Here is a 15,385-nt window from a genome sequence, read left to right on the forward strand (position 1 = left end):
AATAGTTAGCCCCGGAAGGAGGAGGGAGAGTATGGCAAGGGCAGAGGAATATAACACGGTCCATCTGCAGCAACTGCCACGAAACACAGCGACCGAGGAGAGGGTCATCGGTGGCACCACGTGCATGAAGCAAGTACTGGAGAGGACAGCTATTCAAAAAGTGAGTATGTGGGGAAAACTAAAACGAGTGCTCTAGAACTGCACAGATATGAAATCGCTCTCATATTCTCTATCTTAACACATCGTAAAATATAAACACCTTAACAGCTATCGTGGAGCCTCGCATTACACAGTGGTAACCATCCTATCAACTTTTTTTTGCATCCTTACATCTTTTACTGCAGTAAAAACTTGTTAAGGCGACCCCTGTTCAATTGGAAAACCGCATAGTTTGGACACCCCGTACGGTATAGTCAAATGTCTGTACTATTTTATGGTGTGAAACACTCATTTAACTCAGAGGAATTTCGACACAATTCGGTTAATTCGGAGAGGTGGCGGACTTCGTGTGTGCAAAGGGTTCTGGAGATGGGTGATGATGATCTTGAGTGAGCCCAATAAAAATGTTAAGGAACCATGTTCATCACTACGATCATTAGTTCAGAAGGTACGACAGGATGCTTTGTTGTTCTGTGCTGTGCTGTGCCGTTCTCTTCTTTTTCATTGCGTGCATGTTGCAGACTGTGCTACCAGCATTCATGTTATTGTTGAGCCTGTAATCATTTGACATTACGTCGTTTGCCTCTATGCAAGATGTGCTTTTTTCGCACAGGAATGAGTGAGTGCATGTGTGTGTGTGTGTGTGTGTGTGTGTGTGTGTGTGTGTGTGTGTGTGTGTGTGCGTGCGTGCGTGCGTGCGTGCGTGCGTGCACGTGCGTGCGTGTGCGCGCGCACGCGCGCGTGTGCGTGTGCGTGTTTCAGGGGGGCCGGGGGGAAGGGGGGTTGTTATGCCTAGAGGCATAACATACCGCACCATTTGGCAGAACTGTAAAAAATACATCTACCTGAATTTCTTAAATGTAGCAATTAATAATTACAGATTTTCTAAAGATATAAAAGTAAGTTGAGGTGCTACACTCTGTTAAGTTTGTTTTTTGAATTTCTTAAATTTAGCAATTAATAATTACAGATTTTTAAATAAATAAAGGTATGTTGAAGTGTTCCAGTTTGTTATGTCCGTTTTTTTCAATTCTTAAATGCAGCAATAAATAATTACAGATTTTTTAAAGAAATAAATGTTGAAGTGCTACACTTTGTTATCTTTGCATTTTTTTGGTCCCCCTTGAGAATTTGACGTTCGGTTAATTTGGCCATTTTCCTCGGTCCCGTGAAATCCGTATCAATGGGATTTTACTGTAATTATTCATGTTCTGCAACTCTTACGAAAATCCATACTAGCAGCTGTATTTTCTAACAATCTATTTCATCTTCCATTCCATTTGGCCATGACTTCAACTGCGATGAAAGTAGGTGTGGAAGCAAACAGCTAATCACAGACAAAGTTTGCCTGGTCGTGGCACTGCCACCACATCCAGTCCGGCTAAGTCCCACGGACTACACTGTACCAAATCATTGTACAAGTGATGCCCTGTCCCTTTGCTGAGACTGGATTAGTGCCGTTAAAGGTCATCAGGCATGTCGAATACATCGTTGTGCTCTGACATTCGTTGGCGTCTACCTTGGTCTGCCAGTGAGACATAGGTGTGGTACACGTTTATTCTAGTGGCTGTGCAGGCATTTCTGAATGACCAGTCTGATGCCTTCTCCCTCAGCCTACATCACTGGAAGCAGCGACTCATAGCAGAGGACCAAATGAATGAAAAATGAAATGGGTCATTAGAAAATGCGACCCCCAGGACATTTCCATATAGACGGAAAGATCACCCCTTTAAAGGACTATAGACACCAAATTTTTGCTTGCGTGTTTTCTTCTTTCAAACGATGCGTTAGACATTTGTATACATGGAGCACCCTGTGGTATTTGTGTACAACCACTAAATAATTCATAATTGAATTTCTTCTTGGCGCTGTTTTGGTTTCGGTTTCATCGTCCAAACGACGACTGTGACTTCAAGTTGATGTCTTAGTCACGTGATCCACTAGAAAAACTATAATATAATCGCTGACAGGTCATTCTTTGTCATTCCAGGTCTTGGAAGAGGCTGTATTAAATGTCGTAGTGAATTAAAACTACATATCAGCTATTATATTTGTTTTTCTAGTGGATCATGTGAACAAAACATCAACTTGACGTCACAGTCGTCATTCGGTCGATGAAGCCAAAACCGAAACAATATGAGAGAAGAAATTCAATTATAAATTATTTAGCGGTTGTAGGCAAATACCACCTGGTAATCCATGTATTCTAATGTCTAACGCATCGTTTGACAGAAGAAAACGCGCAATAAAATTAGGTGTCTATATTCCTTTAAACAGTTATTTTATGAACACGCTTTTCCTAGCTTCATTTGCACGACACATTGACCACCAAGTCCTGATGCCCTCAATGAGGACGTATAAATAATGATACACTACTTTTATTATTATTGTCAGGGGAAAAAAAATTTTAGTTGGGTTACTGTCTCTAGTAATGTTAAAAAAATGTACAAAATTATCAACATGCCCAAACAAGTAGTTAAAGAATAAAAAATGTCAGAACATGCACATCCTATTATTTTGTGTGTGTGTGTATGTATATATATATATATATATATATATATATATATATATATATATATATATATATATATATATATATATATATAAAAATTTGTTTTTATCTGAGGACATTAGGGCCGAAAGGGTTAAAGGTGTTTATGAATATAGAGTTAATGCAGAGTGCTTAAATTTGACTTGAGTGTCCATGCAGCCTAATTTGATTCAATGCATTTTAAGCATGTTTTTAAAAGTAAAGAAGTTAACAATGATAAAAATTTTTTGCATTTATGAAAGTTATGTAGTTAACCTGTTTGTTACAACAATATTACTATAAACAAACTTCAAGAAAGTGATAACAATGCTCTCAGAAATTATATTTGCACAGGGTCTGTGGTGTGCTTTATACAGTGTACAGACACCTGCCTGCTAGTTATTTTTACAAGAATATCTCTGCTACATTCACTTAACTTCACAATGGTAACCTTAAAAACAGTACTAAGAACTACAAAAAAAGCTCTCCTTTAAATAATACTTATGGAGTTTGACATTAAAGCCTTACCCTTTTCCTTGGTGGCCCAGTTAATGGCAGACTGCACATCAACCTGCCTCTCGGCACTCAGATCTGCTTTGTTTCCAAGCACCAAGAAGGCCAGCTGCAATAAATAGCTGTTAAGAATTTGGCAAGAATGCCAACAGCCTGAATGAAAAAGGAATGCTACCTCCTTCTTGTCTTTGTGCTTATCGATGTCCTTCTTTAGCTGCTCCAACAGCAAGAAGGACTCTCTGCTGTTGATTGCATATATTAAGACGACCCCCTGCAATAAGACAATAGTAGGACTTAAGCAGCTTTATTCGCAAAGGTGACTCTAACCAGAAAAGAAAACGTACTTTTAAGATAACAAAAACTTGCCAGCTAGTTTTGCCTTTGCAATACGATAACAGCAATGGTGCTCACCCAGAAAGCAGCAGGAGAGGCAAAGTTACCACGAAAAATGTGCTTACTTCTTGATAAGACATCTGTGGCACAGCAAGACCAGAAGAGTTGCTCACAATTTATCACATCTTCCAAAAATCAAACAAACAATTATCAGCAATAGTGCCTCAGAAGTGTACGGTGGACAATGGCTTTCCAACATATCTCATATGATGCAATAAGCAATATTTTTCAGCTTCACTCTTATGAAAAGAGTTTCTTCCTCACGGCAGAAGAAAAAGTGCATTACTTTACGAAGTCTAGAAAGTGAAAAAAAAAGACAGCCTCTCTGATAGCTGCAAAAAAGTGCACTACTTTGCAAAATCTAGAAAGTAAAAAAAGACAGCCTCTCCAAAAACTGCAACAGAAAGCTAGAAACTTTTGATATATTACAAATTTTGGCAAATAAACTTCGTCTGTGCTGTATACAAACTCCACTACACTATTATGACAATGAACAGGAGATGCAACAGAAGAGACATCTGGGCTAGTTGGTATGGTGACATGATGAATAGTTGTTAGCCCACCCCTCACGTAAAGCCCTCAAGGGCCCTTGAGGTATCTATAATAATAATTAAAAAAAAAACGCACTAAAGATGAGGACAAAGAGCAAACAGGACGAGAGCTGCAACATCTGTGCAGCACCTGTGTTACAACTACTGTTTCACTGCAGGCACAAAGATCTATAATCATAGAGCTTTAAAAACGAACTATGAACCATATATTTCCTTGCAGCACTGCTAAGTCAAGCCCTAAGCAGTTCACTTGTATGAGCATATGCCATGGTACTAAGCTATTTATCCTAAGCATGTAATTTTTTGCGAGTTACCTGGCCATGAAAAGAAAATGAAAGTAATCCTCAATACTCATCATGAAGAAGCAGAAAAGCAAGGCTGCCCTGAAGACCAGCCACAACATAATCCTGGCATGCAATTTTAAGTAACTTGGCAAGGATGCATGCACCAAGCAAGCCACTTGCTACATGCACGGTTGCCATGTTACTTCCACTGCGATTTTTCACAATTTCATTGTACAAAGCAAATAAATACATTTTAGCAGGATATTAAGAATGCTACGGTCCACCTTACACTCACCTAATGCACACGTGAAACCTCCACCATACACAACAGCAGAACGTTTGCAAAGAAAGGCGCATCACTAATTTGCAATCAGCATCAGCCATGTCAAATAATCTTGAATTATTTTAGAACAGAGCTGCCGGCTTTATCACACAAAACTTACTTTATGCCCACGTATAAAAAAAATCACTGAAGAAACAAATTAAACAGGCAGAGAGACAAAGAAACATTTTTCGGGTTCAGTTTGGGCTCATGCATTTTAAGTTCAAATTGAGTTCAACTCTGGAGCAACTGTTTTACTTCATGTAGCAGTGGCTAAAGTGTGGCAGTAACAGGCCTAAACCTTCCAGCCTATTCTCCCAGGTCTTTGTGATTATCCGATGAGTGGTGGGTGCACCAACCTCTGGTCCACATTTGTTTGTCTGCCCTGACAAGGAGTTAGCTTTGTCATCGACTGCTAGCAGTGATCCCTGACCCTGTACCTGCGCATGGCCCTTCTACAGACTGGCTACATACATCCCTTTTGACAGTGACGCCAGTTTACTGTGCAGCTACAATGTGGCATAAACCAGGCTTCTGAATCTTCTACCCTGTGTTCTCAGGTTTGTGCAAGAAGTTTCTTCTAGAACCTTGAATTCATTGCTGCCACTGTTACTGCTACCATCTTGCAATACCTATCACTTCTGAACAGGCAAACTGACTCACGGCATGACAGCCTGGTAGTATTTCTGCGATATTCAGCCTGTATAAGAACTACGCATGCAATGAATAAACTTCAGTTGAAAGTTAGCGCTCGTGGTGTCTCTTTCTTTGTTCGTCCTGGTTTCTTAGAGCTATAAGTTCCATCATGAATAAAAGAAAAATGTTCTCAAATCTAGACTTAACGACGCTGCTGACAAGGTCACATTCAGTGTGGTGTCTAAATTTGATGCACAGCCTCCCTTGGTGGCCACTGAACTTAGGAAGTCAAAGAATTCAGACAATGCTTCAAATTTCTAAGTAAGACATTTGGAGCACTAATATGAGAAAATGAGGAACTGAAAGTAACCAATAAAACCCTGAGTACACATAACGATAGCCTTGTAAAAAAGAGTGACAGGCATGAAACAATATTCACGGGAAAACAATGTGGAAGCCAAGGGTATCCCATGATCACAGGGTATCCCATGATCACAGCGGGGCACACCACCGCTACGAGCGAGGTCACAGGGATGCCTATTCTGTTGCAGGTTTTCCTGCTCTTGACGTTCCCCTGGGAATTCAGCAACGTCCTTTTGGCTGACTCCAACCAGGCTTTAATCTTCAGCGAGCCGGACTGCTGGTTTCCTGATCCCCACACGACGGACAGCCACGAAACCATCCACTCACCTGTTCCTGACATCGACAGCTTCTTCGCCTGGCAACCGAGCGCTACTATCGGCGCGGGTGACCCGCCTAGCCTATATAATCAGCCGCCGCACAGAGGCCAGTTGGGGCATGCCACCGCTACGAGCAAGGTCACAGAGATGCCTATTCTGTTGCAGGTCAGTTATCTTCCGAACGCTAAATGCCTTCGGTGTAATGATCCTTTCTTACGGTGTCGTGCCCCCTTGACACCCTTGACAGTTGGCGGAATCTGTTAGGCCCGATACTTTGTTCCTTCTGTGTCAATGCACACCTGGTTTTGCTTTTACTTGCTTTGTCTGGTGACAATGAGTTGAACTCTGGACCACCAACGCTTGAATCCATATCAGAGGCCATTGCACGAATGGAGCTCTCATAAAACACCATGTTGTCTGAGCTTGCTTTGATACGTTCTGCCCAAACAAATATCAAATCCCTTGTAAGCCGTCTTTCCAGCCATGTTGACATACTAGAAAAAAAAGTGAAAACTGGCCAATCTGATGACCAACCTACCGCTATCACAGTCATTGAAAGCTGACTGCCGAAGTTAAGGTGCTCGCAGGGAAATGCAACGATTCCGAGAACCGCCTTCGCCGCAACAATCTGCTTTTTTTCGGAATCCCTGACTCCAGTGACGAAACGTGGGCACAGTCCGAATCGGAAGTTGCATCTTTCTGTGCTGAGCACCTTGAAGTACCTATCCAGAGCTCAGATATTGAGCGAGCTCACCGACTTGGCCGCTTCCGCGAAGATCGAAAACGTCCCATTATTGTTAAACTATCTAGCTTTAAAACCAAGTCAAACATTCTAAAGCTAAAGGAAACCACATTTTCAATTCGGGAAGATTATTCAGCGTGTGTACGTACAGCTCGAGCAAAACTATACTCGTATGGCCTTGATAGCAACTTACCCTTTAAGATACGATTCGATAAGTTGGTCATGGGACAAAAGCAGTACACCTACGATGCTGAGTCAGATTCTGTCCACGAGTTGAAATCATAGCGATCACTGAATAGTTCAAAGCCTCCTCAATCTGCATCGTATCAGCCGGAACAATCCATCGTCCGCACAGCTGCGCACCACGAAATATCAGCTGTTCTCACAAACATCCGTAGCTAGTTACCCAAAAAGGACTCCGTCGAAGCCATCCACGAAGATAACCTCACTGATATTGCTATTTTTACGGAAACTTGGCTAACCCTTGAAATCTCATCCGAAGAGCTGCTGAATAATGTGTCATTCACTATACACAGGCGTCATAGGGTGGGACGCAAAGGCGGTGGTATCCTAGTCTTTGTTAATCGAGTCATGCCTTCATTTACTATTGATATCGAAAGTCATCATAAAATCCTCAGCATAAACTTACCCCTTCCTGGAAGCTCTATCATACTCATCGCATGCTATCAAGCACCTGATTCTGATCGTTCCTTCGTCAATGAACTGCACTCGGTACTACTCGACTTAAAGAGCAGCTTTCCCAGAGCAAAATTTATACTTTGTGGCGATTTCAATTATCCAGACATTGTTTGGGATAATTTAACTGCCACTTCTCGTCAATCCAAAGAATTCATTGATCTTGCACTTTTGTTTAACCTCACCCAGACAGTTAACATGCCAACTAGGATCAGCAACACGCTTGACCTGGTTTTTGTTTCGAATCCAGAAATGATCCACTCAATGTCTTCTATAAACAGTCTCAGCGATCACAACCCAATGTTATTTAATGTAGCAGTGCCGAAGCCGCTTCGCTACCCTTCCACTAAAGTTATCTGTGATCATAAGAGGGCAAATTTCCCTCTTATAAACGCCGAACTGGACAAGTTCTTCCACACTTTCCAACAGCTTCCTTCTTCAAGAACTGCCAACCAAAATTAGTTATTATTCAAGCGGAAACTTTTGACATTAATTGAAACCCATGTCCCAGTCATTTCCATTCATGGTGATGCAGGTAAGCCATGGTTCAGTGGTACCCTAAAGAGGCTTTAACGTAAGAAAAAACGCCTTTTTTGCATTGCTAAGCAATCCAACTCAGCCGTCAGGCGGGAAAAATATTTCACGTGTCTCGAAGACTATGCACGCTTACTGAAGCAGTCCAAAAAGAAGTTCTTCCACGAGGATCTTCTGCACATGTCCTGCACATGTCCCCGGTCCTGATAGCATTTCTGCCAAAATACTTAAAGCCACCAAAGTCCCAACCAGCCGTATAGTATTGCAGATAATATTTGCCCAGTCCCTCGCTCAAAGCGCTCTTCCAACAGATTGGAAAATTAGCAAAGTAGTTCCTGTATTTAAAAGTGGCAACCGGTCTGATCCATCAAATTATCGTCCAATATCTTTAACATGCATCGCTTGCAAACTAATGAAACACATCATTTATTCTCAAGTTGCCGTACACCTTGATAACAATGCATTCTTCTTTGCTAATCAGCACGGTTTCCGCTCTGGTCTTTCTTGTGAGTCGCAGCTTTTTGAATTCACGACTGATCTTCATTTAAACCTTGATTAATTTTTTCAAACTGATGTTATATTCTTAGACTTTTCTAAGGCTTTTGATCGTGTTCCTCACTTGCGACTCCATCTGTAAACTTTATTCTCTCAGCCTAGACCCATTAATCTTATCATGGATCAAATTCTTCCTCACCGACCACTTTCAGTTCACCGTCAAAGGAGGGCATCCTTCAGCCTCAACCAAGGTTCTTTCTGGCGTTCCACAGGGCTCAGTCCTTGGCCCGCTTCTTTTTCTCATCTATATTAACGACCTCCCTTGTGGCATTTCATCATCAATACGTCTCTTTGCAGATGACTTAATTTTAATAGATGCCTGGTGCAATAAGTGGCTGATGCAGCTTAATATCTCAAAATGCAAGTTTATGCAAGTTTCGTGCAAACGCTCTAACATCACCCACGTGTACTCTTTAAACTCAGTAAATATTTCACAAGTACCAACGTATCGTTACCTCGGTATCCTAATCTCAAGCAATGTATACTGGTCCGAGCATATAATTAAACTGGTCGCTGAGTGCTCCAAAACACTGGGCTTTATTCGAAGAACATTATCGTTGTCGTCCCCGGCCGTCCATTAACTGGCATATGAAACCTTCGTACGATCCAAACTCGAATACGCATGCGCAATCTGGTGTCCACATCAGACTTATCTCATCAACTGTTTAGAATCTGTGCAGAACCGCGCCGCTCGCTTTATATCTTCAAAATACGACTACAAAATCAGTATCAGCGGTATAAAATCATCACTGGATCTCCCCTCATTTGTCTTTCGCCGCAAGACATCACGACTATGTCTCTTTCACAAGATATTCTATCGTTTCACGCATCTGCGCCAATCTCTTCTTCACCCACTAGCACGTTCATCTCGACGCTTATTCAATAGCTTAAGTATACAGCGCCTGCATGGATCAACATCTGCTTTTAATAAGTCATTTCTACCATTTGCAATACAGGAATGGAATGAATTGCCAGATTCTACTGTCATGGAAAGTGACCCTGTCAAATTCAAAGACCAGTTACTGTCTGTCTTTGAACATTAAATATGTCTATATTTCTTTTCTCGCCCTTAGTTTGACGTGCTTGAGCAAATCGTTTGTAAATCCCCTTCTCTACTCGATTGATTTTTTTTTTGTAACTGTTTTAATTGTGTTCTCATTTGATGTTACTGATTGTATTCGTTGTCCTAATTGCCCTCATTGTATGTTAATATATATATGTTTTACTTGATTTGTTCTTTTCTTTTTCAACCTCTTTGGCTTTGTTCTTGTTTTGTCCTAAGTACGTTGCCCCCCCCCCCCCTATGTAATACCCTGTGAAAGGTCCTTAAGGGATCAATAAATGATGATGATGATGACATTCACACCACCTGCCAGCGTCTTGACGACTTGCAGTCGAACTGGCTTCAAGAAACGTGGGATTCTCAGCCCTCTACTGATGCAGACTTGCACACGCTCATTCGCTCCATAATCCGCGAAGAACTCCGTGGCACCATTTCATCGTCTGCTGCAAGTTTCCCATCTCCTCCTGTATGCGTTCCATGATCAAGGATGAGCTGGCCTCCTTCACGCACCCGATTAATCAAGAGCCCCCCCGTCTCTCGCTGCGTCCCGACGTATGCTGAAGTTGCTGCGACACAACCGTCACCTTTCCTGCCTTCCCCTTCTGAACCTGTACAGCACAACCTCGCCGCTATTTTTTCAAGATCTTCCGCCGCTGCTTATCCTCCTGTGTGGCATCCCCATCTATCCAGTTCCGTTTGTTTTTACTGCGCAATTACTAGCCATGTCGCCAGTGTCTCTTGCTGGTGAATGCGTGACGAGCGTGCTGGTTACAGTGATCCCCGACACGTCGACATGTACCCGCAGTTTCCATACTGCCCGAACTACGACTATCCCGATAATCGTTGCTTCCTTCCCCGCCGCCTCCTCCTGACCAAGCCTCACATGTCTGTGCATCACGCCGCTACTCCCCGTCACCTTTCCATCGCTCTTTATATCGGCTCTTCACGCACCTCCTCAGCCCTCGGATCGCTGCCCGGAAAGCTGACTTGTGCAGTTTCAGGAGGTGAAACTGCACCATGAACTCATCCTGCAAGTCCTCCTCCGGCCCCATCCAATATGTTCTTCATAGAAGTTGAAGGAACTATTGTGGAACCACTAAGTGATACCGGCATCGCTCGCTCTGTCATCCGATCTGACCTGTATTTACTTTTGAAAAAATCTGTACTCCCTACTTCAGCTCGCGTTTAGGTGCTGCTAATGAGGCTCCGATACATCCTTCTGGGCAGTGTACCGCTCGAATCACTATCAACGGAATCCACCATCACATCGAAATCGCTGTGCTGTCTTCCTGTGCTCATCAACTCATTCTCGGCTGGAATTTCCTTTTATCAGCGTCCGCTGTCATTACGTGCGGCCAACCATCCCTCGCGGTTACTGCAACCGCCATCTGTGACCTATCTGACTGGACGCCTCACCGCTTGGTTACAGCCACTAACCATTTCCTTTATCCTGGCTGTGACAATGTCATTCCGGTTTTCTCCACCCACATTGGCGATGGGGACACATTGGTTGTACCGAGCCCGCGCTTTTTCTCCTGAGAAATTTGTATTGTTACGTCACTTCATTTTTCATGCGGTTCATCTCTACTGGCTGCCTCGAACACTATGCCTGAGCCTATCCTTCTGTGCCAAGGATTTATTGTCACTTCAATCGCTAGCGCTCAGCCTACGACTATTCTCTCGCTTTACAAAGACGCACAACCAGCTTCCTCCTCTGCTTCCTTTGGTGACAAACTTTCCGCTACCATCAGACCCGACCTCACCTCAGACCAGGCCCAAGCCTTGGTCACCGTCTTGAAGAAGACGCCTCTTCCTTTGAAATACATTCTGCACTTTTGGGCCAGACATGTACAACCACCCATCGCATCGACACTGACGGCTCTGGGATCATCCGTCGCTGCCAGTACCAAGTGTCTAGTTCTGAACACGAGATTATCCAGGCCAATGTCACTGACATGCTGAATCATAACATCATACATCCTTCATCCAGTCCTTGGTCCTCACTAGCTGCGTTAGTACAGAAGCATGGTTCCGTACATTTCTGTGTCGATTATTGTGCTCTGAACAAGACCATTCGCAAGGATGTATACCCCCTTCCTCGCATTGACGACGCCCTTGACTGCTTACAAGGAGCCAAATTTTTCTCCAGCCTCGACCTGCGATCTGATTACTGGCAAATCCCTATGCATGAAGATGACAAAGAAAAGACAGCCTTCACCACCCAGGATTGGTTGTACGGATTCAATGTTATGCCTTTTGGGTTGTGCAACGCTCCCGCTACATTCGAGCGCATGATTGATACAGTTCTCCAGGGCCTCAAGTGGAAAACTTGGCTTTGTTACCTGGACGATATTGCCATCTTTTCGTTGACCTTTTGTGGCCACCTTAAAAGCCTGGATGAAGTTTTAATCGCACTTGCAGGGGCTGGGCTTCAGCTCAATACTAAAAAATGTTGCTCTGCCTCCAAATCTATTAAAGTGCTTGGCCACGTCATCAGCAAGGATGGCATATGGCCTGACCCCAATAAACTTGCGGCTGCTTTATATTTCCCACGTCCATTCAGTGCTAAAGAGCGTCGCAGCTTTCTTGGACTGGCATCCTAATTTCATGACTTCATCTGCCACTTCGTGTCTATCGCGTCAACTCTATACAAGCTGCTGGAACAAACTTCGTCTGGTCTGCCAATTGCGAGGCAGCATTTGGAGAACTTAAACAAGCTCTGACGTCTGATCCAGTACTCTGCCATTTTTGAGTCTGCTTCAGCACTTCTGCACACCAATGCCGACGGGCACGGTCTTGGCGCTGTGCTTTTGCAACGACAAGTTTCATCGATCGAAAAGGTTGTTGCCTATGCGAATCGTACAATGACTCCAGCAGAGCAGAACTATACTATCACCGAACAGGAGTGCCTCGCCGCGGTATGATCCGTTCAAAAATTTCACCCCCATCTGTACAGCTGCCAATTTACGGTTGTCATGCTCTGTGCTGGTTGTCCTCCCAAAAGAACCTATCCGGGCGGCTCGGGTGATGGATTCTCCACCTCCAGGAATTCGATTTTACCATCACTTACAAATCTGGCAAACACCATAAGGACGCTGACGCTCTTTCTCGTTGCCTGCTCACTTCATCGCCACCTCCCAACCACGTTGTCTCCGTCATCTCCAGGCCATCCTGAGGATACCCAGTCTCTTGCCATGACAACTGCCCCCATTGATTTCGTCTCCCCATCCGTGCCCAGAAATCTCATCTCCGAACAGCTGACAGATACTTAATGTCGAATGCTCATCGATCACCTCACCGGTGCTACGCAGCCTCCAAACACACGACTGCACCACCAACTCACCAATTTCATGATACAGAATGGCATGCTGCACAATTACAACCCTCTCAGCAACTCCAGGGTTCCTGTTGTTCCCCGTTCTGTCCGCCGTCAGCTGTTGCAAGCGTTCCACAATGATCCAACGGCGGGTCGCCTGGGTTTCCAGAAGACCTACGATCGTCTCGAAAGCCGCTTCTTTTGGCCGGGTCTTTAGACTAGCGCTGCAACATACGTCACCTCCTGTATTCCCTTCCAACACCATAAATGGTCAACGTCTCCTACTGCGGGCCTCCTACAACCCCTTCCTTGCCCATTGACTCCGTTTGACGTTGTCGGCATCGACCTATATGGACCTCTGCCGGTGACACCTGCGGGCAATCGCTGGATAGTCACCGCCGTAGACCACCTCACCCAATATAGAGAAACTGCTGCTCTTCCTTCTGCCTCCGTTGTAGAGATTGCCAATTTTTTCCTGCTCGCTATTCTCCCGCGCCACGGAGCTCCTCGTGTCCTTTTCAGTGATCGTGCAAGGCTTCTCTCTCCGCCGTCTTGTAGCAAGTTCTTCATGTCTCGAATACCACCCACAAAACAACCTTTGCTTAATACTCCCAAACCAACAGCCTCTCCGAATGCTTCCATTAGACCCTTTTGGCCATGCTCTCTACCTGCATTCAACCTGACCATACCAGCTGGGACTCCCTGCTCCCATTTGTTACCTTTGCTTACAATACAGCGCTAAAACGAACAACCCATTACTCTTCATTTTTCCTTGTTCATGGCCGATCCCCTACTTTCGTCTTGGAAGCATCTTTCTTTTCTGTCCCCGTCCCTTCTTCAGCACCCTCCCACGAACTTGCGCGCCTGAACGCGGACACTTGACAGGCCTTCCGGAAACGCAGTTATGACCTTGCCCATCATGCAGTTTGTTATTCCCCAGGTGATGAGGTTTTACTGTGGACATCCGTGTGCACACTGGGGTTATGTGAAAAACTCATGAGCCGCTATATTGATCCTTATACAGTGCTTGAACAAACGTCCCCCTTTAACTACTGTGTCGCATCCGCCTCCCCTGTTACTGATTGTCGCTGTCGTGGCATTGAGATCGCCCACATGTCACGCCTCAAGCCCTTTGCTCGTGGCCCGTCATCATTCTACCTCGCAACCAGGATGGTTGCCTTCGTCCGGGGGAGGGGGGGGGGGGGGGGCAATTAGTGTAAGCATCGTGCATGACCCTCATCTTCATTTGTCTATATTCATCATCATCTTCCATCATCCTCTTCGTCACGAATGCTATTGCTGTGGCAGGCAATTAAGCCTGCTCCGGGCATTCACAAGCTCACATTATCTCATATTTCTTGGCAATCAACAATAAATTATATTTCTATCAACATGAGATATGGTCTTCCAATTGTAGCCCAGCTGATTAGAACTTATCACAACATTGCAATGGCCAGAGATGCGCAGCTACAGATAAATGTGATCTGTATTGATTTTGCAAAAGCTTTAATTAATTAATTTTTCATTTATAATGTGGGATCCAATCTGAACTGGATTGAAGCTTACTTAACCAACTGCTGGAAGGTTGTTAGAAAGTATGGCTGTGTCCAGTTGGGTCAAGTACTTTCAGGGGTTTCACGAAGGTTCTGCTAAGTCTACTACTATTTCTTGTATGCACTGATGCACAGTTACTGTAATTAAATCCACTTTAAGGCTTAAGGCATTTGCTGAGGATTTTTTAATTTGTTCTACAAAAACTGACAGGAAAGGTCAGCTCAAAATTCAATGCTGTCTTCAGGATTTAAGCATTTGGTATTAAAAATGGTGCACAGGAGCCAATTATACTAAATCAACATACATACATATCATTAAAACTGAAGTACACTTCTCATCTGTATATCCAATCAGTCGCATTTTGTTTTAAATACACGCCAGTTAAAGAACCTAGCAGTAACCATAAGGCAATAATTTGGCTGGCACAAAGATATTGAGATGTGAGCTTGACCATAAACCAAAATTTTTACTTTTCAAGAAAGAAATAGGAACAACAGCTACCCAAGATGTAAAGCTGACTATGTACAAAACATTTATTATACCAGCGCTAGAATATACTACCGCTGTCATCTACAGCTATAAGAAAAAGCTTTTAAAAATGAAACTGGAACAAATTCAAAGGCAAGCAGCATGCTCCATTATCTCAAAGTACCACAGAACTGACTTCATCATGCAGATGCTGTAGAAACACAGATAGAGGAGCTATATTTTGAAATATGAAAAGGACAACACAAATTACTCACATAACTATACACATACCCCTGAAATTAAAAGCACTCAACTGACAAAAATTAGACTCATTATTCTCGCAATTATTCTTGCAGTCACATCCTGTGTTAGTTCTCCTTTCCTGACAT

General features: G+C 43.6%; 1 protein-coding gene across 5 annotated transcripts in view; it reads right to left on the bottom strand.

Annotated features, from left to right (window-relative positions):
* Positions 1 to 15,385, bottom strand: part of kappaB-Ras (NFKB inhibitor interacting Ras like 1) — a 61,756-nt gene that overhangs the window by 21,808 nt on the left and 24,563 nt on the right. For all 5 annotated transcript variants that reach the window (XM_077646879.1, XM_077646880.1, XM_077646878.1 and 2 more), the window contains 2 exons: positions 3,378 to 3,473; positions 3,218 to 3,311 (listed from right to left, as the gene is read on the bottom strand). In XM_077646879.1, the coding sequence (XP_077503005.1) occupies positions 3,218 to 3,311; positions 3,378 to 3,473 (190 nt within the window). The remainder of the gene's footprint in view (positions 1 to 3,217; positions 3,312 to 3,377; positions 3,474 to 15,385) is intronic.

The sequence above is a fragment of the Amblyomma americanum genome, chromosome 1 (assembly GCF_052857255.1).
Source record: "Amblyomma americanum isolate KBUSLIRL-KWMA chromosome 1, ASM5285725v1, whole genome shotgun sequence".
NCBI classification, from domain to species: domain Eukaryota; kingdom Metazoa; phylum Arthropoda; class Arachnida; order Ixodida; family Ixodidae; genus Amblyomma; species Amblyomma americanum.